Here is a 23,122-nt window from a genome sequence, read left to right on the forward strand (position 1 = left end):
ACACCACCTCTGCTGAGAAGTATGCAAAGAACACAGACCTTCTCTTGGCTCTTCAGTATCATCACACAGAAAATGGGCAACGCAGCATGCTCCTTGCATGACTCTTTTGAGGATAAAACAATAACGTGAATAAGTAACACTCAGAGGAGAGGGCCTGACACACTGGGCAATGGAATCAATAATGTCAAAAATTTCCTGTCTCAGATGCACTAAAAATAAGTAATCTAGAAACCTTGCTTTTGGTGAAATCATCAAGGATAAAAATCTCTATATGCCTATAATATCAAAGATCTGAATCCAACACATCCTATTAAATATAAGTGACACAAATCTATACTTTTAGTTGGATTTTTCAATTTCTGAGTCAAATTACTTCTTTTGAAAAATTGTCAATCTGATATAGACCCAGGTAGAGAAAACTACCTCAAAAGTTACTCTCTACTTCCCACCTGAGTTAACTGCTTTCACTGGCTTAAGTCTTGACATCAACAGGCTTGTGTGAAAAGTCACAGTGCTAAGTTTCCAGAAGGCTATGATACTGCCTATAAAAATCACACTTCCAACCTTCCATCCTTTTGGAATAATCATTCCCCACTGAAAGAATCATCACTGGCCAGTAAGTTCATGAAAAGACGCTCAACATCACTAATTGTTAGAGAGATGCAAATGAAAACTACACTGAGGTATAATAAATGCTGAAGAGGGTGTGGAGAAAAGAGAAGGCTCCTATACTATTGGTGGGAATGTAAACCAGTGCAGCTACTATGGAAATCATGTGGTATCACTTATACATGGAATTTAAAATATGATACAAATGTGCTTATTTACAAAACAGAAACAGACTCACAGACATAGAAAGCAAACTTAAAGTTACCAAAGAGGAAAAGGTGTGGAAGAATAAGTTAGGAGTTTGAGATTAGCAGATATAAACTACTACATATAAAATAAACAAGGTCCTACTCTATTCAATATTGTGTAAGAACCTATAATGGAAAGGAATATGAAAGAAAAAATATATATCTGAATCACTTTGCTGTAATCAACTATGTTTCAATAAAAATCAATTCATTAAAAAAAAAAAAAGAAGAATGATCATTCCTGCCCAGGAAAATATAGTTATAAGTAAAGATCTTAAAGTGGAAATCCTAATTTAGGGTTTTCACAAATAACCACATTTCCTTAGCAACTCTCTTTTGGTCAAGAAAACATAACTTCAGTGAGTGCAGACTACCGCTTCTCCCCCGGGCTATTCATTTACTGTTAACTAAGGAAAATTCTTCTCACCTTCAACAAAATTACTTGTTGCTCTTCCCTAATTCCATTTTCCATTCATCTTCCTCCTCTTCTAGACTAGACATGCATCCATATTATTATACAAAGAGCCCCAGCAGTGGAACAGAGGACAAAGCTCACTACCAACTGGACAGTTTGTATCCACATCCCTAGTGCCTGGAACTGCATCTGCTAAATAGCAGGTGGTCACTATTTGTTGAATGAATATCAACTTGGTGAACTGAATGAACAGACAACTGGCACAAATTTATGTGAACATTAGTTTCTCATTTTTTAAACTGAAGACAGCGTCACCTTTGTATCAACGGTGGCGCAATGCAGTGGCACCCGTGCACTGTCTTGTTTGCTTATTCTCTGAAGATGTTCTATTGTAAGCGCTACAAACGCCTTGAAAAATGAAGTCGTTTACGCTCATCTAATTTGGCAGAGGGTGCTGCCCAGCACCTGTAGCACCTGAGCTCTTAAGTTTTTTATGATCAGGATGTAGACACTTCTCCTATACCAACACATGCTATTCACAAATATTCCAAATATATTATACAACAGAGCCATAAGAACAGTTGTCAAAATCTCTCTGTAGTGGGTTGACTCACACTCCCCGTAAAGTGATGTCTATACCATGTGAATTTAGGGAAAAGGATCTTTGCAGATACAATAAAGGATCTTAAAATAAGATCACTCTGGGTTATCCAGGTGTGCCCTAAATCCACTGACAAGTGTTCTAATAAGAGAATAGGACACAGACATGGAGCAAACAGATGGTGGTAGGGTAGGGAGAGAAGGCCATGTGAACTCAGGGGTAGAGACGGGGGTGATGCTGCCACAAGTCAAGGAACACCCAGAGTCACCAGGAGTTGGGAGGAGCAAGGACAGATTCTCCTCTGGATGCTCCAGAGGGAACGTGGCCCTGCCAACAACTTGATTTCATACTTGTGGCCTCCAGAACTGTGAGAGAATATATTTCCATTGTTTCAGGCCACCTATGTGTAACTTTATTACAGCAGCCCCGAGACACTAATTCTTCCTCCTTAGGAAACTGAATTTTTAGAAGTCTTTCTTTCAATCTATTGCTATGTGTACCAAGGCCTGTCCCTTCAAGCCAAAATCAAACATAACTGCATACAAATCTCATTTATGAAATGAGCCTTGGAAGATAAGGCTGAGATACCTTCTCAGATATTTAAGTAGATACCTAAAAATAAAAAGTAGGCCGAAATAAAGAGGAAAGAAAGTTCAAAAAAAGAATCAAATAAAAATTTGCTAGGTATACCTATGGCTGATTCATGTTGATGTTTGGCAGAAACAAACACAATTCTGTAAAACCTTTATCCTTCAATCAAAAAAAAAAAAAATTGCCATGTTGCCATCTTACCTCATCCACCACTTTGGAAAAATAGTGCAGTGTAGAAATGACCTCTTCATCCCCTTTGCCAAGAGCAAAATTCTAAGACCAAAGGAAAAAAGTGCCAGGTGTTAGCTAAATGCCAGGGGATTCAGCACTATAGCATCATCCCACAAGACACTGCCCTCTACATCGACTTCCTCCCCTCCCAAGAGCACATGACGTCAGAGTGTCTGACTGCAGAGAACCAGAGCTCTCCCGTGTTCTGCCCCAGCCACGCTGTCAGCTGCCCTTCCCAGGCTATCCCGTTGTTGGTCGTCACCCTTCTATCAGGATATAATAGTATCTTTCAGTTTATTGCCTGGAATTCTTAGTGTTGATGCACTTGTAGTCCCTCAAAAAATACGAACCCTCAGGGCAGTTGATTACTTTTGTAAGCTAATTTTAAGAATACATATATAAGAATACATCATAAAGACTTTCGGATAATCATCAGTTAGAATTTATCAGTGGATAAGAAAAGGCAAGAACAAGAAAAAATGGAACTGGCCTATGGAAAAAAACAAAGTTAGAAGGAAGGTCTCTAAAGGATGCCCCCAGAACATTCCTTTGTAAGAACTCCACCTAGGACTCTCTTAAGACATATGCCACATATTTATCAAGTTACCTGTTTTTCATATGCCAGCAGTTGCTTAGAAAGCTGCTGAGTAGCCAGGCACATTTCATTCTGTAGGGAAAAGAGAAAAGTAAGATTTGTCCAGCACACATACAGTCACTGAAAATAATGCCATGTCAGAGAATCCCTTAAACATAATATGTATCTATAAAATAATAAAATACTTTGTTCAGAAATTATTTGAAAAAGAAGACCAAAACAAAAAAAAAATTTTTTTTATAAAAAAGCTTTTCTCATACCCACCATTTATAAATCAGTGCTCCTTCTGGTCATTCAGTCAGTAAATAAATGTAGTAAACCACTAAAGTGTGCCGAACATCCAACCAAGGTTTGGTCCCTGCCCTCACAGGGTTTGTTGGGGAAACAGACATTAAAAACTAGTTACAAGCATGATGAGACCCACAGAGGAAAGACTGGGTGCATTAGGAGGCTCTGATGGGAGGAGCTGGATGGTCTCTAATGAAGAGATGTTTCAAGCAGACAGATCCCTGGAGAAAGACCAGGAACTGGCCACAAGGATGAGCTTTCCAGGAGGAATGGGCATGTAGAAAAGCACCCAGCATGTCTGAAAAGCTATAAAGCTGGGTGTAGCTAGAGCGTGGGGTACAGGGTGTGGAAGTGAGACAAGCCTGGCAGGGCAGGCAGAGTGAGGGCATGCAGGACTCTGTGGCCCAGCTGTAAGCAGCGTTACAACACGACACATAGTCGGATTCTACCAAAAACACAGCACTAAGTCAGTGTTATCCATGTGTTATCACTGTGTTACCAATGATGGATGGCAATTCAGAAGCACAGCTACAGTGCCTGGGAAGGTCCCCTTTGTACTGTTTTTCACTGGCAGACATGGTCCACTTTCACCTTATTGTATTTCTCTCTCTAATCTCTGGCTACACAGCAGCTGTCTACCACTATCCTCCCAGCATCAACACATCCGGCCTAGAAAACGTGTCTTACATGTCTATAGCTCAGTGAAGGTTTCTCTTTAGGTTTAGGGTATACTCCTAAGAGAGGAACGGTGCCAGACGAGGGGAGGGTACTGGCCAGCCTTGACCTCCACTGCTGTTCTAATTCTCCTGGGTTTGCTGTGCCCTAGGGGTGAAGGCCTGAGTTCTGCCAGGGCTTGTTTTATTTTTCATGGGCCTCCTTTGCAAGATCCATCAGAGCCTAATCCCATGGTTTTTTGGCCTTCTTTGCAGATAACTGGTCAACCTGTTCCCCAGTTTCCTTCTTCTGTCCCAAGAAACAGCCATCAGTAGACTCTGAAATGTGGTATGCTCTCTTCTCCCCCAGGATAAAGTCAGCAAACATAACGAAAATTCCCAGCTTTGGCATCCTACTGGGGTGCCACCACTTTGAAAACAAACTAGAGCTGGCAGTCATGTAGCCAAGAGGGAGGCAAAGGAACAAATCCAGAAGCACTGTGTCCTGGATCTAGACAGGAGTGTGCAACTGTTCTCGGCACAGAGAAGCACTCCACAAGTGCTTAATGAATGAGGAACAAACAGAGTGAGAAGCCTCATCTAATTTCAAGTCTTTAAACAATACCTGGGATCACAGCATAAGGACGAAAATACTTCCTAATCGTATAAGGCAACATCACAAACAAGGCGGGGATAGAAGACAGAGTGGACGGGGATGATGCAGTCAGCCAGGAGACAGTCTGCGCACCATCTTCAGCAGTGCTGTTCTGACGGTCGGGGTGCAGGGGAACAAGGGTCTCAGCCCATTCACTGAGCTGCTACTCTGCTGTGCGAGAAAACCTCCTACTCCTCTTCTTTGAGCTCATGGCAGTGGGTCTGAGATGGATCTGTTCAAGTCACCCCAGACAGCACAATGGAGACTATGATTTGCAGAGCCACAGAATCATCCTAAGCACAGCAGTGAACATTTACAGAGCTCTTAATTCAAGCCAGATACCACACACTAAGTGCATTCTTGGCATTGTGTCATTTCATCCTGGCAACCCTGTAAGGCAGGTTCTAACTATTAACTTGATTTTACAGAAGAAATGGAGGCACAGAGACATTAGGCCATCTGCCCAAGGTCACACAGCTAGTTAGCAGCAGGACTGAGATATGAGTCCAGGTCTGTCTGAGTCTAAAACCCACACTCTTAAGATCCTAAGTCCTGCTAAGAGAAAAGACCTGAGAAGACCACAACTTTGGGCTAGAGATGACACACTTTTCCTATAAAAGGCCAGAGAGCAATTATTTTTGACTCATTGGACGGATGGTCTCTGTCATGACACAAAAGCAGCCATAAATAATTCATGGGCAAAAGAGTGTGGCTTTGTTCCGATAAAACTTTATTTACAAATAAGAGCCCAGTCCAAGTGTCATAAAGTGCTGGTCCTGTTTAGACAGTAAACGTCTCACAGATTGTCCTCGGCCTCACCTCCCTCAGGAGGCTCTCCATGAAGCTACAACTCTTCAGAGTCAGGAACAGATTCTGCACTTCTAGCCCATTCTTTTCTTTATTGTAGCTAAGTCTAAAATATTACTGCCTCATATCTGCCTCCTTAGAGACCAATCAACATGATAACCACACTCCTTGCTTTCATAACAAGCAAGGGCCACAGGCTGCTTGAATCCTTCTCTACTTTGGAGGGTCCTGGCAAGCACCCTCACATATAGTGGAGATACCTGCCAGGGAGCTGCTGGCACCTGACAGTGTCCAGGCCTGGGGGGGGGGGGTGTTCATGGGGAGAGGTGCTCATGCGCTATGTGCACAACGCCACTGAGGCGCAGGGAGAAGGGGCAGAGCAAACACCACACAACTGCTTCCAAAACTCCTGTGCACAGTGGCCTCTGCCAGGTCTCCACTAGAAACAGTTTCTGAAAATCCTGTGTATTTCAGATGTGTGTGATTCCAGGCACCAAGATTCTGTTCTACAAGCATGACTCCATCAAAGACAAAAACAATACATGTTACAAAATGGCCTGTCACCTGCGCTGAAAAGAAATGAAACTCCCCTGTACACAGCATATAATATGAAGTCTTTTTAAACTAGACCAACTTTAATCTTAACTCATACTTAATCTATTGTACACAAAGGTTTCACGAAATGCTTTACCAACATCAATTAATTAATCCACACCCTGTGAGGTAAGCCTGCCTAATTATCTCTGCAATAAGACCTGTAAAACTGGAACTTGTGTGAAGAGTAAATATTAGTAGTAACAATAATAAAAGTAGCTGCTAATATTTACTGAGTCTTTTCTAAGTACCTGAATTGCTGTTAAGCATTGTTTATATACCATCACATTTAATCCTTATAAGGCACTTACAATATAGAGAATATTCTTGCTTTCATACAAATGAGGAGAAAGGTTCCTCTCTAACTACACAATTAGTAACCAGAATGGCAACAACTCGACTCAGAACTGTCAGACTCAAAATCTAAAGCACAAGTTCTTAACAATATATTGGGTTGGCCAAAAAGTTCATTTATAAAACCCAAATGAACTTTTTGGCTAACCCAATACTATTCCTATCCAAAGTCCAAAACTGTACTTAGTTGTACTCCGTGGGCAGGCCTCGTAGGGCCTATAAATATCAGCATAAATTCTCTATTCTTCTAGCTGTAGCTCAGCAAAAGCAGTGGTCTAAAATGTAGACTCTATGGATAATGGAGCTCTGGGAGTAGAGTCCTTCAGCACTCTGGGATAGCGCTCTGGTTACTATCTACTCTATCAGATGTGTCATAGGAATCCTTAGAGAGAGAACCTGACGAAGGGTTTACTGACAGAATGTTCTATTTAAATAGCACTTCGCAAGGCTGGTGCCAAGCAGAAAGTCCAGTGGTTGACAAACCCAGGAGGAAAACTGAGATTTGGACAAAGAACTGTTTATCTCATGGTGGCATGGAGCACTCACCAACTGCAACTGTCACCTGAAACCGCCTGAAGGCCCCTGGACAGGAAAGGAGAAGCCGGGAGTGGGGGCAGAGGAAATCCACTAGGGTCACCGTCACAGCATAGGCACTGCTGTGATCTCCACCAAATATCTGGCCAGAAGCATTACCTAAAGTCAAGTGGTTGAGAGTCTCATTCATCACAGCACTACCAGCAAGCTGATGGGATCAGGAGCCCAGGCTGGAGTGCGGCAAGGAGAAAGGTTAGAGAGCCCTGACTGGGGCAGGCCCTGAGGGATGCCTGCTGAGGACTCTGACAGTACTCTGCAGGTACCAGGGAAGCCCTGAGGAACCTGGGCAGGAGAATAACAAGGTCAGATGTGAGCAGAATTCCGTAAGTGGCTGTGTTGTAAAAGAAACCTTGAAGGGAGAAAGAGGATGACATGAGAGTCAGGAGACCATTTGAAGTTGAGTGAGAAAGAGAAAAGGCTGAAGCCAACTTGGCCGGATGGCATCACCGACTCGATGGACCTGAGTTTGAGTGAACTCCAGGAGATGGTGATGGACAGGGAGGCCTGGTGTGCTGCAATTCATGGGGTCACAGAGAGTCGGACATGACTGAGTGACTGAATTGAACTGAACTGAAGCCAGAAAGTAGAGAAGGCAGCAGAGATCTGCCTGGTATTGCTGAGGCAAAAACATCAGGCTTGAGTGAATGGGGGAGGAGGAGGAGTCCAAGATGGCTGGACCCTAGACCAGATGACCCACGATGGCAGTGCCCCAGGCTAAGGTGCTGATCGCGGGGCCCAGACCTGGGAGGGACGACCAAGCACACACTGAGGGTACGGCGACATTCTCATCAGTCCTTCATTTAACACCTAGTTATCAAATAGTGAATGAGGCCAGGCAAGGTGCTGGGCACTGGAGACAAAGTGCCCAGCTCTCGGAGCTCACGGTGCACAGAGAGGCAAAAAAATCCCACACGCTGTCCCTCAGAGCTCTGACCCATAAAAGCGCAGGGTGTCTGGGTGCTTTGGTCAGAAGGGAGAAAAGGAACACAGGAAAGGCGTCAGATACCTCGGATCTGAAGTCAGCCTTAAAAGTCACTTGCTGGGAAGGCCATTTGCCAGGACAAGGGGCCCCTGGGGATTCCGGGCAGCAAGAACGGCACAGCACAGTCTCAAGATGTGTGCAGGGCCAGGCACACTGGGCCAGCTGAAGATGAACCTAGAGGAGCAGGCCGAGACTCAGCCCACAAAGAGCTCTGCGTGCCTTACTGAGGGGGTTCATCTCGGAGCCACAGAAGCATCTGGAGACAGGAAGGGAGGGAGGGAAGGTTTGGATGTGGTAGCTTGAGGGTAAAGAATGGACAGAAGAGTGAAAGACAATCCCCTTACTACAGGGAAACTGCTTAGGATGGTGCTGCAGTAGCCCAGGTAAGAGCGGAAAACTCACTCTCCACAGTGACAAGAGGCAAAAGTCGTTTGGAATAAGAACCTAGAGATGAGGGCTAGAAATAGATTCTGAAATGGCCAGGCTGTGCTGCAGTGACCTTGCCCAGCAAGGTAGTAGAGACTAACCAGAGAAGACTTCCTGTGGAATTAGACTTAAGGGGTAGGCAGCAAATGGTGCCAGAACAAGAAAATAATCAGGAATGGTGGGCAAAGACTCGGGAGAGACACTGTCACAGGGACCAAAGACAGTTAGTTGTGCAGGGGCCGCTGGTACCAGCATCGGGGGCTGCCCAGGAGGGAAGGTGGACAGGGGCTGGGAATCAGGCACTAAGCAGCCTGTGCAGCCAGCGGGGGACGAAGTCTAGAATGAGGAGCAAACATCGACGACGGAGTGAGGAGTCAGGAACGCAGCTACACTGCTCCTTCAGGAAAGTCAAGATCAGAGGACCAAGTTCTGTTTAATCCAACCAGTGGACCCAGGGTTACAGTGCTATCGTAACTATGATTATTCTAAGGCTGAGAAGGTGGTTATGTTAACGGTGAGCACTTCCTGCCAAGGACTGATCTTATACTTTACAGGGATTAGCTCCATTAACCCTCACAACAACCTATGAGGTGGTTATTAATATTAATGTGACCTCTGTTTACCTGATAAGGAAACGCAGGCAATCAAGTGACCTGCTCAAGGTCACCCAGCAAGTGGCCAAGACTGGAACTCAGAGCTGATACATCTAAGGTCACACACTTAACCTCATACCTAAGCAATGAGCCTGGCCCAGAACAATCTTCTCTACCAATCTGAAAGCCTTCAATGTTGGCATGAGGGAAGGGTGTAGATTCCATATGCAAACCCAGTGCAAAAACCCAGGTCTCTGAGGTTGCTTCCAGGAACCATTCAGGGGCTCTCTGCTCCTGTACCTCAGCCTTGAGCTATACATATTCCTCTATCCCTGTCATATGAATCTCAATGTGACTGTTTTTGAGAGCTGTTAAAATGCACTGATTGAAACCATTATGAATAAAACCCAATTAAACAAGGGGAGTTTCCCTGGGACACATAAAGGAGCTGGCTCCCACCTTTAGGACACTACAGAGCTGCTAGGCTGCTAAGCAGGGTTGTTCTGTGATGACAAGAACAACTGAAGACTCCCACTTCCTTAGCCTCGGCTGACATTTCCAGAGACCAGTATGTCAAGAGAGTACAGCATGGCGGTATAGCGTGCGAGTGCAGTAAAGTTTTAGAGTCAAAGACCTGAGTTCAAATTCTGATCCTGACTCTCATCAGCTGTATGATCACAGGCAAGCTGCATAAGCTCTCTTAGTTACCCTGCCTGTAAACACCTACTATAATAACGCCTCTCCTTTATTGGGCAAGCTAAATGAAATTATACACAAGAGGTGTCTTGCCAAGTGTGTGGTACATTTATGTGTCTCGTACTATTTTTATTATTAAAATACACAGTTCTGATCCTCTATGCCTTCCAAATCCTTCTCTCTCCATTACAAGCTTACACTCCTGGATGCCCACTACTCTGTTTCCCAAGAGGAACACTGACTTATTTAGCTTGATAGCTATATCTATATCTATATATATATATGTATCATCATTTCTAAAGAAAAGTATTTTCCTCTTTATAATAACAAATGTATGCATATCTTGCAAAGTACTTTACTCCTATCCCCTCCCGCTGCCTAAGCCCAATTTGAAAAGATATGATTCCCAACTCCAGTGTGGACTTTTATATTTTAGGATCAGGAGTTCTGCATGCCAAAAGGTCTGTTTAAGAACAGTTGCAAAGGGATGTTCCTGGTGGTCCAGTGGTTAAGACTTGACCTTCCAATGCAAGGAGTATGGGTTCAATCCCTGTTTGGGGAATTAAGATCCCATATGCTGCAGGGTGTGTTTTAAAGTTGTAAAAAAAATTTAACAAAAAAAGTTGAATAAAAAAGGAACAGCTGCAGAGATGAGACCATGTTTAAGCAAGCCAATTTTGCTGAAGGAAAGGGAAAGAGCCTGAACCATGGTTCTCAAGTCAAAAAATTCCATCCAAACGTAATAAAAAAAAAAACACCAGAACAAACAAAAAAACCCATCCAGACTGAAGGCACCAACTACAGAGGCTTGTCATCTGTTGGAGGAGAAAGACAGGTTCTAGGAGATGCCAGGTTTCACTAACACTGCTGGTAACATCATTTGACCTTCCCCTGTTTCCTCAGTACAGTGTCTGAGAGAAGTTGTATTACCAAAGTAAACTTGCCAGATCCTAATAAATCCATTTTTTAAAGATTTTTAAAAACCTTAACCTTTCTAGGAAAGAAACAAAAGTACAGCTGATATACGAAATCAAAACAAATATATTAAATGCAAAACTTGGGCAGATTTTCACTGAATATGTATACACATGCATATATTTAAATACTATGTAAGTTTTAAACTTACTTAGTCAATAGTTTGAAAGACAGCAGAGATTTCTAAGTATGTAAACCATCTCTGCAGCAGGAGATAAATTCTTTCATTCAGATGACCCACAATAGAATACGCAGCCCCTGCATGCGCAATGGCGTGTCTGACACTTAGGAAACCACAAGCGATCCAAGGACTGCTGCAAAATGCTGAAAACAGCTTAGAGCCCATAGCTTCATTCTACTGCCTAAGACAAATAAAATTACAGATTTCCCCCAAACCAGCCAATATCAGCAAAACTGCTCACAGAACTTTGCTCTAGTTTTTTTCACTCTTCCTCTTTCTAAAACTAAGGCCCAAATGGTCAAGTTCACTGTATTAAAATCCAGAAAATTACCATGTGGCTTGATTTAAAATATCTTTTATGAACATTTATCATTTATTAACAGCATTAACCTGGTTCAAAAATGTAATAATGAAAAACATCTTGCTAAGCACCTGTATTTTAAAATGAAATTACAAAACTCTATTAATATAATTTAACAGGTCTAGGTGTAAAGTATTTAAGGAAGAATGTTAAATAAAACCAAGAAAACATAACCTAAGGGGAAAACACTGAATGAAAATAGTGGCAGCTCTTTCTCTTTCTCCCTCCCTCTCTTTCTCTCTCTCTTCCCAACCACATACATGGACATAAACAAATGGATCAAAGAGGAGTTAGAGAAGTTTTCTTAAGAAACAAAACATGTTCAAATAAACCTGAAAAACAACTAGCCCTGACCCAACTAGCCCTGACCTCAGCCAATCTGAGTGCCACCAGACACTGCCAGAATCCGCCACTGCGCTGGCAGCATTAGCCAGACGTTCCTGCTAAGCTTCTGCCACAGGAAACGCCGAGGCAGAAGGAAAGGTTTCTGCCAGCACAAGAGCCCATGTGATGATCATGTGGTGTGAACTGAGAGCTGGTTACAGTCTCTTGGAATGCAAGACCCACTTAATTTTGGCAAAATGCAGTTTTCTGGGCTCAAAAGAAAAAAAACACACATAAGAGAGTGTCTGGACATCTCCAAGTAAATGATTCTGACAGACAAGGAGAGGCAGAGCACAGACTCTGGGGAGAGGCGGAGCTGTGGTACCTTAAGCCTTGGGACTCTTAAAACCTTAAGCAGCAGACCAGTCATTTGACAACAGTATTCAAATTCCTGAACAGCAAGCAAATTTCAGTAAAAAAATTTTCTGTTCTCTTAAATTTTGAATATTCAGGGAAAAAATACAAAAAAAGTAATCGAAATAAATAGGGTTTTTGAAAAACTGACGAAGTGGGTCTCCTAGTTTCTGAATGCTTTACCTCAGAAGCAAAACCACAAATAACTGTGTGATTCTTTTGGTCACACTAAAATTAGTTCCAATTAATAAGTAACACTTTTATAACACAGTAGTTTGCAGATCTCTATCTCTAGCCTGACCTCTGGATCTGAACCTTCAATATGATCTCTTTCCCCCCTTTGATGTCCCATGGATACCTCAGCCTTTCAAGGATTAAGATTGGCGTCTCTGCCATTCCTGTCACTGTCACACACACACACGTCCACACACACACTCACACACACCCCCACACACATCCTGCTCCTCTTCCTGTGTTCTCCCAACTGTGCACCCTGTCGTTCAAGCCAGAGACCTGGGAGTCGTTCTTGATTCATTCTTCACTGACCTGACCCCTTCACATTCAGTCAATCACCAGTCTACCTCTTCCCATTGCCACTGCCACTGCCCTAGCTCAGGCTACCACTCTTATGTTTAGCAGTTAAGAGTCTGGGCTTTGGCTTCAGGCTGACTTGCTCTACCATGTATTAACAGGGTGGACTCGGGAAGTCATTCATCATCAGAATCCTTAAATCTCCTGACCCAGAAAATGAAGAAAATAGTAACAACACTCACCTCACAGAGTTGTGAGTGAATTTAAATGAAATGATTACAGGTAAAAGCCTCTGAAACTGTGCCTGGACCTTAAGAAGTAGTCAATAAATCTCAACTGTCACAACCGTCCTCCTTTTGGGTGTCCAGCACAATCCTCCGGGTTAGGCACCCTTTCTCTCCCAGCACCTCTACACTCTTTGCTAACTGTTTTGTCTCCCAACCCAGCAGTAAGCTCCCTAATGGCAAGGACTGAGTCTTTTTCCCATATATGATATGAACAAATGATTAATAAAACAATGATATAAGTGGTTATACATGAATAATAAGTATGTAATAATAAATGACTACACATGACTATAATATATACTATTATACACTGAATGTGGTATTTATCTAGAGATCACAGGTGAGAAAAAGAAACAGTAACATGGACAGATTTAAGTCAGCTAGGAATTAATAATGAAACCGGTTGCCATAATATTTTGATGTGTAAGGTAACAAATTTTAAAGTAACTCTCAAGTTTTATCCTAGAAAGTAACATACATAGGCAATTCTTGATCTTAAAAAGATTCACTTTTGCTACTCAGCAATTTATTTCCCATGGTTTTGCAAGACAAAGATACTTGTTCCTCAAAACAAAGAACCACCCAACTGTTCTAGAACTGTGACTCAAGTCTTTTCAGAGGAAGCACTTGAAAAAACATCTCTATGTGGCTGCACTGACATCTAAGACTGATATTCATGAGAAACAAAAGAGCCATGCCTCAGAATACTGAACCCACTCATTCACAAGTAGGAAGAGGAGACCCAAATGTTTCCCTTTGGGACTGCATTTTTTTTTTTTATTAAAAAGCAGTGATGTACCTTTCTACTGGTTCTACTAGTTACAGGAAAATTACCCTCTTTCTTAGGCTATGAAAGCAAACTGTCCTTAGTTTTTTGAGATGAAGAGAAGAGAAAAACAATTGTGATTTTATTTCAAAAATTTAAAGGGGGGGGGTGTTCTGACTCAAATCTCTCGACCTCCTGAGAGAAGTTCAAGGTGAGGGCAGAGGGCTCCTACTCTGTTCCTCTCCAGGTGAGTGGGCAGGAGGATACCTGGGCTCCATAGACGCGCTGCATTGCCTGGAGCAGCTGGTTGGTATAATCCGTGAGAGTGCCGGCATCTTCCTCAAATACACTCAGTAAAGAGCGAGTCTGCAAGAAAAGAGGCCAATATTATTTCTAAGTGGAAAAGTTACAAAAGAAGTAAAACAAATACACATACACACACAGAACTGGGAAGGGCAGATGCCTGTTCTCTGGCTTTATTTTTTTATTGCTAATACTGATACAAGTTGATTTCTGGAGCTTTAATTTAGAATTCCTTTTCTAATCCTTTAGACTACAGTGCAAGGCCAAGGCCAAACTGAATACAGTTCGAGTACTGGGAACAGAGAAGGAAAGACAGTTTCTAAAGGGTTAAGACTCAAGGGCTATTATCTGTCTCGACTTTAGCCTCTACCTAAGCACCAGTAAAGTTCATCCAATAAAATAGTGTTAAAAAGGGCAGCCTCTCCCTTCAAGCCCATAAATTGAACTCAGTGTCAGTCCTGTCTGTGTACCTGGGGTGTGGTCACCCAGCACTGCATCATCACAGTAGTTAACCATCCGTCTGGTTTTCTGCAGTCTTGGGTGTCTTGCAGGAGTGTGTCATTCCTTCTGCTTAAGACACTACAATCAATCTCCATGTCTTTCGTCACACTCTAGTAAACCACGTTTTAAAACTCATGGCCAGGAAATTTCATGTACTGTGGGCATGCCAGCAGAAGTTCTGGGCACAAAACTCAAATAGAAACTTAGAACGCTAGCTCCGTTCCTTTGGGAAGACTACTCAGGGTTTCAAGAACAGCTGAGCAATGTCTTAGATGAAAGGTATTTCCTACCATTTTCATGCAGAGTGCCTGATCTGCTGAGCACTAAGAAAACAGTTATATATTGGAAGATGTCTAAAGAAGTATCACGGCATCACATAAGAGACCATGTCTGTTCAAGGGACTACTGTTAATGTGTCCAGCACAATGGGAAACATTAGTGACAATGGAATCTCTATTTCAGAAGACAACCCACTAGGCACAGAACAGAAAGGCAACTACAGAAATGTCTTTAATAAGGTGATTCCAGGGCAGCTTACAAAGAACAATCCATTAAGGTGCATAATTTCCCTGCAAATGAATTTCAATTCCTTCTTTCTTTTTCTAACTTATCTTGGGCAAGAGAACAATAACTGACCCAAAAGCATCCCCCAATAAACTAGAAGAGAAATCCAGGCATTTGAATTGTCTGACCTTTGATTTTGTTGACAAACTCTGGGGCACTTCACAGCAGTATATATTATCCTGGCTTTGCCTGAGGTCTTTATGGCTAAAAATACCTTCTCTAAAACCAATAAACTCTTCAGTACCAATTCCTATCAACAGAAGGATCAGAACAAATAAAACAAAAATCATGGATCTCTTAATCCATCACTGGATGTCAATGAGTAGGTGAAAAACATTGGTTTAGAATTCTTTATTATATCTCTTTCAAATATACTATTTGAAAAAAAGATTGCTAAAAGATGTTTTTGGAACCTACAGTGACTAGTCTATTACTCTGGAGTCATTCATTCATGTATATACTTTGGCCTTCATCCAATATTGGATGAAACACTGTGATGGGAATTGAGATTCAGTGGTGATCAGAACCAACTCTGTTCTCCAGAAGCTTATAGTCTACTGGGGCCTCTCAAAGGCTCTGCGATCCCCTTGGGACCATGTCAGTCCTGGGTCCAGATTCAGGCCCTAACACTAATCTGCAGGTAGCACTAAAGTAGAGAAAGTACTTAAGGTGCCTACCAGTGTCTAACACACAGTGGCAGCAGAAGACAGTGATCACGAAGCAGATAATGAATGTCAGTTGCTTATTACACATTGGCTTCACACGCATGATTTCATTTCAACACTACGGCAACATTATCTACACAGTTAACTACTGACATAAACATCAGCTAATAGGAGAGACCCTTTCGGTACTCATGGCGTCAATGATGACGGAGTTCTTCAATGTTCCTTATGGTTCGGGCTCCTTTCTTTGCTATAACAATATGTCTAAGAGAAAGAAAGAGTGATACAACTAGATCGAGGCTATTTAATTTTTTAAAACACTACTCACAACCATTTAGCTGAATCTTACTGTTTTTAAAACTCTTAGAAACAAAACAGAATGGAAAATGAGCTGTAGGATGAAATGAGAGGGCTTGTATAAATATCCTCCACAAAGAGAGCAGAAAGAAAATGAAAAACTACCATTTACTCTGTATGTCCTATGTAGCAGACACTGTGTCAAGCACTAAATACTGCTTCATCTAATCCTTCCACCAACTTTATTAGATACCACAGTTAAACTAACCCATTTTACAGATGATAAAACTGAGGCTCATCAAGGTTAAGAAACCTCCCACAACTGGGAAGCAGCAGGGCTGCAATGTAAACCCAAGTCAGGCTGGCACCAATGGCCAACCTTTTTCCCACCACAGGAGTCTGCACCCATCACCCAGCAAAGGTGGGTCTCGTCAGTGGGCATGCTCCTTGGCCCACAGCCCCTCATCCTGTCTGGAGGCAGGATGCAGCTGTCTGGAGCTGGCTTCTCTTTGGTCATCCTACTATCATGTTCTTACCTGTGATAACAGCCAAAACTACATCACAAATCTTTTTTTTATATCCTGAACATGTTTATCATGATACTCATTAAAACTGACAAAAACATTCCTATCTTCCCTTTCTAACTGAACGAGGCCACAATCATCCTTGAAAAAAAAATACCCAGCTATCTCAGACACTGTTTTAATATCCACATTTATCAGCTCTCTTATCTGTTTAAACTTATACATGGAACAACAGGAATGTTCTGAGATATGAAGAAGGAATAGGACCAGTCAAAGGTACACAAGTTGCTGGAAAGTTCTACCAAAAAATCCAGAGGACACTGTTGCATATAATTATAAGGACAATAACAGCAATCCTTTATGGAGTTACTGTAACATGCAAGCATGGAGATATTGATACTTTACGTATGTTACTTATTCTTCATAAGAATTAAGCAAGTATTTTATTGTGATTTTACACAGGCTGAAACACAAGCTCAGAGAGGTTGAGTCACCTGCTGGATCAAGATTTAAATTCCATCCTTTCTCTACTACTCTGTACTTTCAAGAGTATGCCTGGATAGAAGAACAAAACCAAACACCTTAGCCTTAGCTCCACACTACCTTCTATCTTACAATAAAGAAACCAAGTGTAATCTAATAAAATAGTCCTAAACATTTTTCACACCTAAAAACAGCATCTAATTATATAATGGCACAACTTCAATAGCTGTGATTATAAAATTTACACACACGTATGTGTATATTTTATATATATTTAAAATGTTTCAATATTTATCACATATAATATATACAAGTATAAATACTACATATTATATCTAAGGTAAAAACAAAACTCTTATTCCCATATTATGGGAGAGGGACAGAAATGTCTCAGTAGAACCAAGTCTGCTGCTGCTGCTAAGTCACTTCAGTCATGTCCGACTCTGTGTGACCCCATAGACAGCAGCCCACCAGCCTCCTCCGTCCCTGGGATTCTCCAGGCAAGAACACTGGAGTGGGTTGCCATTTCCTTCTCCAATGCATGAAAGTGAAAAGTGAAAGGGAAGTCACTCAGTCGTGTCCGACTCTTCGCAACCTCATGGACTGCAGCCTACCAGGCTCCTCTGTCCATAGGATTTTCCAGGCAAGAGTACTGGAGTCGGGTGCCATTGCCTTCTCTGAGAACCAAGTATACTGAAATAAAAATGTATTATAAACAAAGAGTACAGCAGGACAAAACTCTTCCACAATGAAGACAAAACCACTAGGTAATGTTCTGATGCATCTTGCCTGAGCTAAAAAAGGCTTGGTTTCCCAGTTGGACCTCTCACTGCATAATCTCAGAACTTAGTCTTAACATTGTCTGTGCTTCAGCTGTGCCAATTGCAAAGGAAACAAACACCATAACAAAAAAGCAAGCAACAGCGCTTCACTTTATCTCAAAAGCACACCACGTACAGGAAAAAGAAGAGCCCCTGGAGAAGGGCAAGCTGCAGCAGCTCAAAGTTGCATTTGTGTTCCTATCACAGTAGTATTCACACAGTGCAGGAACTGCTGCTCTCCTTATCTGTCTCCCAGAACAGACTGTGAACCAGCAGAGGGCAGGCACTCTTATCTTATTTGTCATTACATTCCAGCATTTACCAGCACTTAGTCAGGAGCAGGGGACTTCCCAGGTGGCTCTAGTGGTAAAGAACCCGCCTGCCAATGCAGGAGACAAAGGAGACACAAGTTCAATCCCTGGGTCAGGAAGAACCCCTGCAGAATGGAATGGCAACCCACTCCAGTATTCTTGCCTGGAGAATTCCATGGACAGAGGAGCCTGGCGGGCTACAGTCCATAAGGTTGCTAAGAGTCAGACACGACTGAAGTGACTTAGCACAGCACAGCCAGGATCAGAGGCTCCCAAACAGCAACAGAGACAAGTATCTTAATCCCTAAAACATTCTGTTGCTCATATAGCAGAGATCAAATTGTGAACATCCGTTGGATCATTGAGAAAGCAAGTGAGTTCCAGAAAAACATCTACTTCTGCTTTATTGACTAGGCCAAAGCCTCTGATTGTGTGGATCACAACAAACTGTAGAAAATTCTTGAAGAGATGGGAATACCAAGACCACCTTACCTGCCTCCTGAGAAATCTGTATGCAGGTCAAGAAGCAACGGTTACAGCTGGACATGGAATAACAGACTGGTTCCAAATGGGGAAAGGAGGACATCAAGGCTGTATATCATCACCCTGCTTATTAACTTATATACAGAGTACATCATTCGAAATGTTGGGCTGGAGAAGCACAAGTTGCAATCAAGATTGCCGAGAGAAATATCAATAACCTCAGATATACAGATGACACCACCCTTATGGCAGAAAGCAAAGAACTAAAGATGAAAGTGATGAAAGTGAAAGAGGAGAGTGAAAAAGTTGGCTTCAAACTCAACATTCAGAAAATGAAGATCATGGTATTGGGTCCTATCACTTCATGGCAAATAGATGGGAAAACAGTGGAAACAGAGAGATACTTTATTTGGGGGCCTCCAAAATCATTGCAAATGGTGACTGCAGCCATGAAAATAAAAGACGCTTACTCCTTGGAAGGAAAGTTATGACCAACCTAGACAGCATATTAAAAAGCAGAGACATTATTTTGCTGACAAAGGTCCATCTAGTCAAGGCTATGTATGGTTTTTCCAGTAGTCGTGTACGGATGTGAGGGTTGGACTATAAAGAAAGCTGAGCACTGAAGAATTGATGCTTTTCAACTGTGGCATTGGAGAAGACTCTTGAGAGTCCCTTGGACTGCAAGGAGATCAAACCAATCAGTCCTAAAGGAAATCAGTCCTGAACATTTACTGGAAGGACTGATGCTGAAGCTCCATTACTTTGGCCACCTGATGGGAAGAACTGACTCCTTAGAAAGACCCTGATACTAGGAAAGATTGAAGGCAGGAGGAGAACAGAATGACAGAGGATGAGATGGTTGGATGGCATCACTGACTCAACTGACATGAGTGTGAATAAGCTCTGGGCGATGGACAGGGAAGCCTGGCATGCTGCCGTCCAAGGGGTTGCAAAGAGTCGGACATGACTGAGCGACTGAACTGAACCAGAGATAATACATGTACACTCATCAACTAGTCTTATACGTTGTGCAGGGCTGTGAACTATAAAGAAAAAAGGACGTGAACAGATGTATCTAAGGTCAATGAACTGTTATTCAGCTCCTCTTGGGTCACTGAGTTTAAACATAAAAGCTTCTGTGTTCATTAACGAATCCTATGCAACCAGGTTACTGGAGTAACCATCATAAATACTCCACATAAAACAAGAGGAAACAAACAATAGATGGTTTCTTAAGAATGCTTCCTTTTAGTGAAATATTCTAGGTCACCGATGACAGAAAAGCCAGGTGCTAGGTGGCTGGGCTAACTTCAACACCATAGGCAGACTGCCTGAATTCCAATCCTGGCTCTTATACTCTAATGTATAATCTTGGGGGCAAATTACTTAACTTCTCTGCTCCTTGGTAATTTTAATAGAGGACCTACTTCAAAAGATTGTTGGATTAGATGAGTTAACATATGTAAAGTATTGAGAACAGTGCCTGGCACATAAAATGCATATATGATACAGGTGTTTGCTATGGTTTTTATTCTTTATAGATAAAACGAAGGAGTTGGATTAGATTCTTTCCAATTGTAAGTCTATGAATCTCTTGGGAGGAAAGCTGCATTAGGCACAGGCCCCACACAAGAACACTATACTTTGATGGTTATCAGAGATCGTCCTAGAAGTTAGCTTCCTTTCAAACCTCACTAAGAACCCTTGTAAGTGGCACTCACGTCTCAAAAGCAATGACAAATTCATCACATAAAGAGGAACCCTAAAGACGAATGACAAGGCCTCCATACCTCTTCTTCCTCAAGCATGATAAAACTTTAAGCCCCTTAAAGATCATCTGCTCCTCATTCTGCAGATGGGAAAAACCGAGCCAGTCACACGATTGGGCTCGTGCTGCCGCTCGGTCATGCCCAACTCTTTGCAACTCCGTGGAGCCCACTAGGCTGCTCTGTCCATGGGATTTCCCAGGCAAGAATACTGGAGCGGGTTGCCATTTCCTCCATCAGGGGAATCTTCCTGATTCAGGGTTTGAACCGGGTCTCTTGTGCCTCCTGCATTGGCACGTGTGTTTTTTATCACTGTGCCACCTGGGAAGCCCCAGTCACAGGACAGGGATGAGGAATTCACCCAAATCAAATGAGTTAATGTTAGAGCCACAATTAGGACCCAGGTGTCCCAACTTGCTTGCCAGTCCTCTTTAGCCTGCCTGACAGCTGAGTACATCCTGAAAACACTCAGAACTAGTGCATATTCACAGAGGTGAGAGCCAAAAATTCCAAATATTAACTCCTCAGTGAGGGCAACACTGAGATTCAGTTAGTGCAGCCTCTCTAATCTGGCTCAGCCATCACCATGCTCCATTAGGAAAGCAATGTATCTTTGCATCTCAGTTTCTCCAACTACAAAGCAAGTGGAAATCCTTGTTCAAAATGATACAAATCCCACTTTATTATCTTCAGATCCCACATAACAAGTCTGAGGATGGACAAAATGACTTCTACCAAGGGCTTTTGTCCCATCAAAATGCCAGAAGTGCAGAGACTTCAAAGCAGTCTTTGAAAAAGTCAATCAGACCTGAGGATGCCAATTAAAAAAAATAATAAATCACGGCTTCCTTACAATTTCTTGACTATGTAAGGAAGATCACAAAGAAATGGGCACAAGTTTCTAAGCTCAGAGTCCTTCGATTACTAAGTCTGAAGTGGAGAGATGTAGAGTGGGTAAGTTCATCAAAGGATCATCTCCAGGAGGCCCAATAACATTAAGAAGAAAATCGAAAGGAAGCAAAAAGCGAAGAGAAGTTGTGAGAGGAAAATAGTTTACTCTTAAAATCTTACTCTCATTTTTTAAGAGTTGCGATACTAGGGAATAAAGAGCCTTACTTAAATAACCCGGGGACGCAGAGCCACTAGGGTAAATAAGAAGCTGGGGAAACGTTAATGAAGGTGAACACAGCTTCCCTGGGGAAAGGTGTACTGATTTAGGAACTAAAGTCATTCTGCACTCACTATATTTACACACCAGCTTTCTGCAGAGCTCAAAGGACTTGAATCTCATCTCGGGAGTGCTAATGAAGTTTCCCTGTGCGACAAATGAGAGAGGTATTGTATTATTACAATTTCCTCTTCACAAATGGGAAAATAGGGCCAAGGGGAGGTCTGGCACCGCTAGGAAAGAGGTCGAGGCTCTCTGCCTCTCACTCTGGCCCTAAATCCACCAGGTCCCAGCATATCAGCAGCAGCAATAAGACTGACTTCTTTCTTATTCTGTGCCAGACATTACTCGCTAACAACTTCACAGGTATTTCTTTAATTCTAACAACTCTAGTAGAAGGCAGGTACAATTATTATCCCTATCTTACAGATGACGAAACTGAGGCAGAAAAAGATTATCTGCCCGGGGCGCTCGGCTAGTAAGCAGTGCAGCCCAGGTGTAGGCCAAGCAGCCCCAGTTTCAACTGAGTTTGGAAAGGGCTCGGGACACAAAGACTGGGGGTTGCTTTCCCGGTATCTCCAGCTCTGCCTGAGGGATGCCATGTCCCGGAGCATCCCGGGTTCAGGACTCTGGGCCGGGAGCCGGCCCCTCCTTGCCCCCAAGGTGGCCCGGCGTACTCCCCGCCTCCACCCCGAGGCTGGAAGGGCCTCCTCGGCCTCAAGCCCTCGGGCGAGGGGGACCCGGGCGGCGGGAGGTACCTGGGGGCTGTCCTGCAACGCCTCCTCTAGCAAGAGCTTGTCCACAGCGGGCATGGTGCCGCGCGGAGAGCCGAGAGCCGGATGGAAGGACAGAGAGCGGATGGCACGGCAGTCGAGGGTGCTCCAGGCTCAGGCGACGAGCGTATGCTCTGTGCCCTGGGTGGCCCCGCGCGCGCCCACGCCTGGCCAGTGGCCGCCGCCGTCCGCCCGCCGGCCCTCCTCTCAGCCCAGCCCTCAGCTGAGCAGGATCAACAGGAAGTGTGGCGAGCGCCCTACGCGGCCACCGGAAGTGTGGCGGCCGCCTCTTCCGCCAGAGCCCTTCTCTCGCGGGAAGCCGCATACCCCGCCCGGCTCCCAGAGAGCGAGTAGGGTGTGAGGGTCCGTGGTTAACGGGTCAGTGCTTAAGCTCGTCGGGGAAGGCAATGGCACCCCACTCCAGTACTCTTGCCTAGAAAATCCCATGGACAGAGGAGCCTGGTAGGCTGCAGACCATGGGGTCGCTACTAGTCAGACACGACTGAGCCACTTCACTTTCTCTTTTCACCTTCATGCATTGGAGAAGAAAATGGCAACCCACCCCAGTGTTCTTGCCTGGAGAATCCCAGGGACGGGGGAGCCTGGTGGGCCGCTGTCTCCGGGGTCGCACAGAGTCGGACACGACTGAAGCGACTTAGCAGCAGCAGCAGCAGCAGCAGCAGCTTAAG

The 23,122-nt window shown here is 43.3% G+C and overlaps 1 protein-coding gene across 3 annotated transcripts in view; it reads right to left on the reverse strand.

The window, feature by feature from the left end:
- The window catches only part of APPL2 (adaptor protein, phosphotyrosine interacting with PH domain and leucine zipper 2), a 54,398-nt gene extending 31,876 nt beyond the window's left edge, over nt 1–22,522 (reverse strand). For all 3 annotated transcript variants that reach the window (XM_068970130.1, XM_068970128.1, XM_068970129.1), the window contains exons 1-4: nt 22,419–22,522; nt 14,039–14,137; nt 3,303–3,362; nt 2,666–2,737 (exon numbers count right to left, since the gene is read on the reverse strand). In XM_068970130.1, the coding sequence (XP_068826231.1) occupies nt 2,666–2,737; nt 3,303–3,362; nt 14,039–14,137; nt 22,419–22,472 (285 nt within the window). In that variant the 5' untranslated portion in view covers nt 22,473–22,522. The remainder of the gene's footprint in view (nt 1–2,665; nt 2,738–3,302; nt 3,363–14,038; nt 14,138–22,418) is intronic.
- Between the last annotated feature and the right edge of the window lie 600 nt (nt 22,523–23,122).

This window comes from Capricornis sumatraensis, chromosome 4 (assembly GCF_032405125.1).
Source record: "Capricornis sumatraensis isolate serow.1 chromosome 4, serow.2, whole genome shotgun sequence".
Taxonomy (NCBI): Eukaryota; Metazoa; Chordata; class Mammalia; order Artiodactyla; family Bovidae; genus Capricornis; species Capricornis sumatraensis.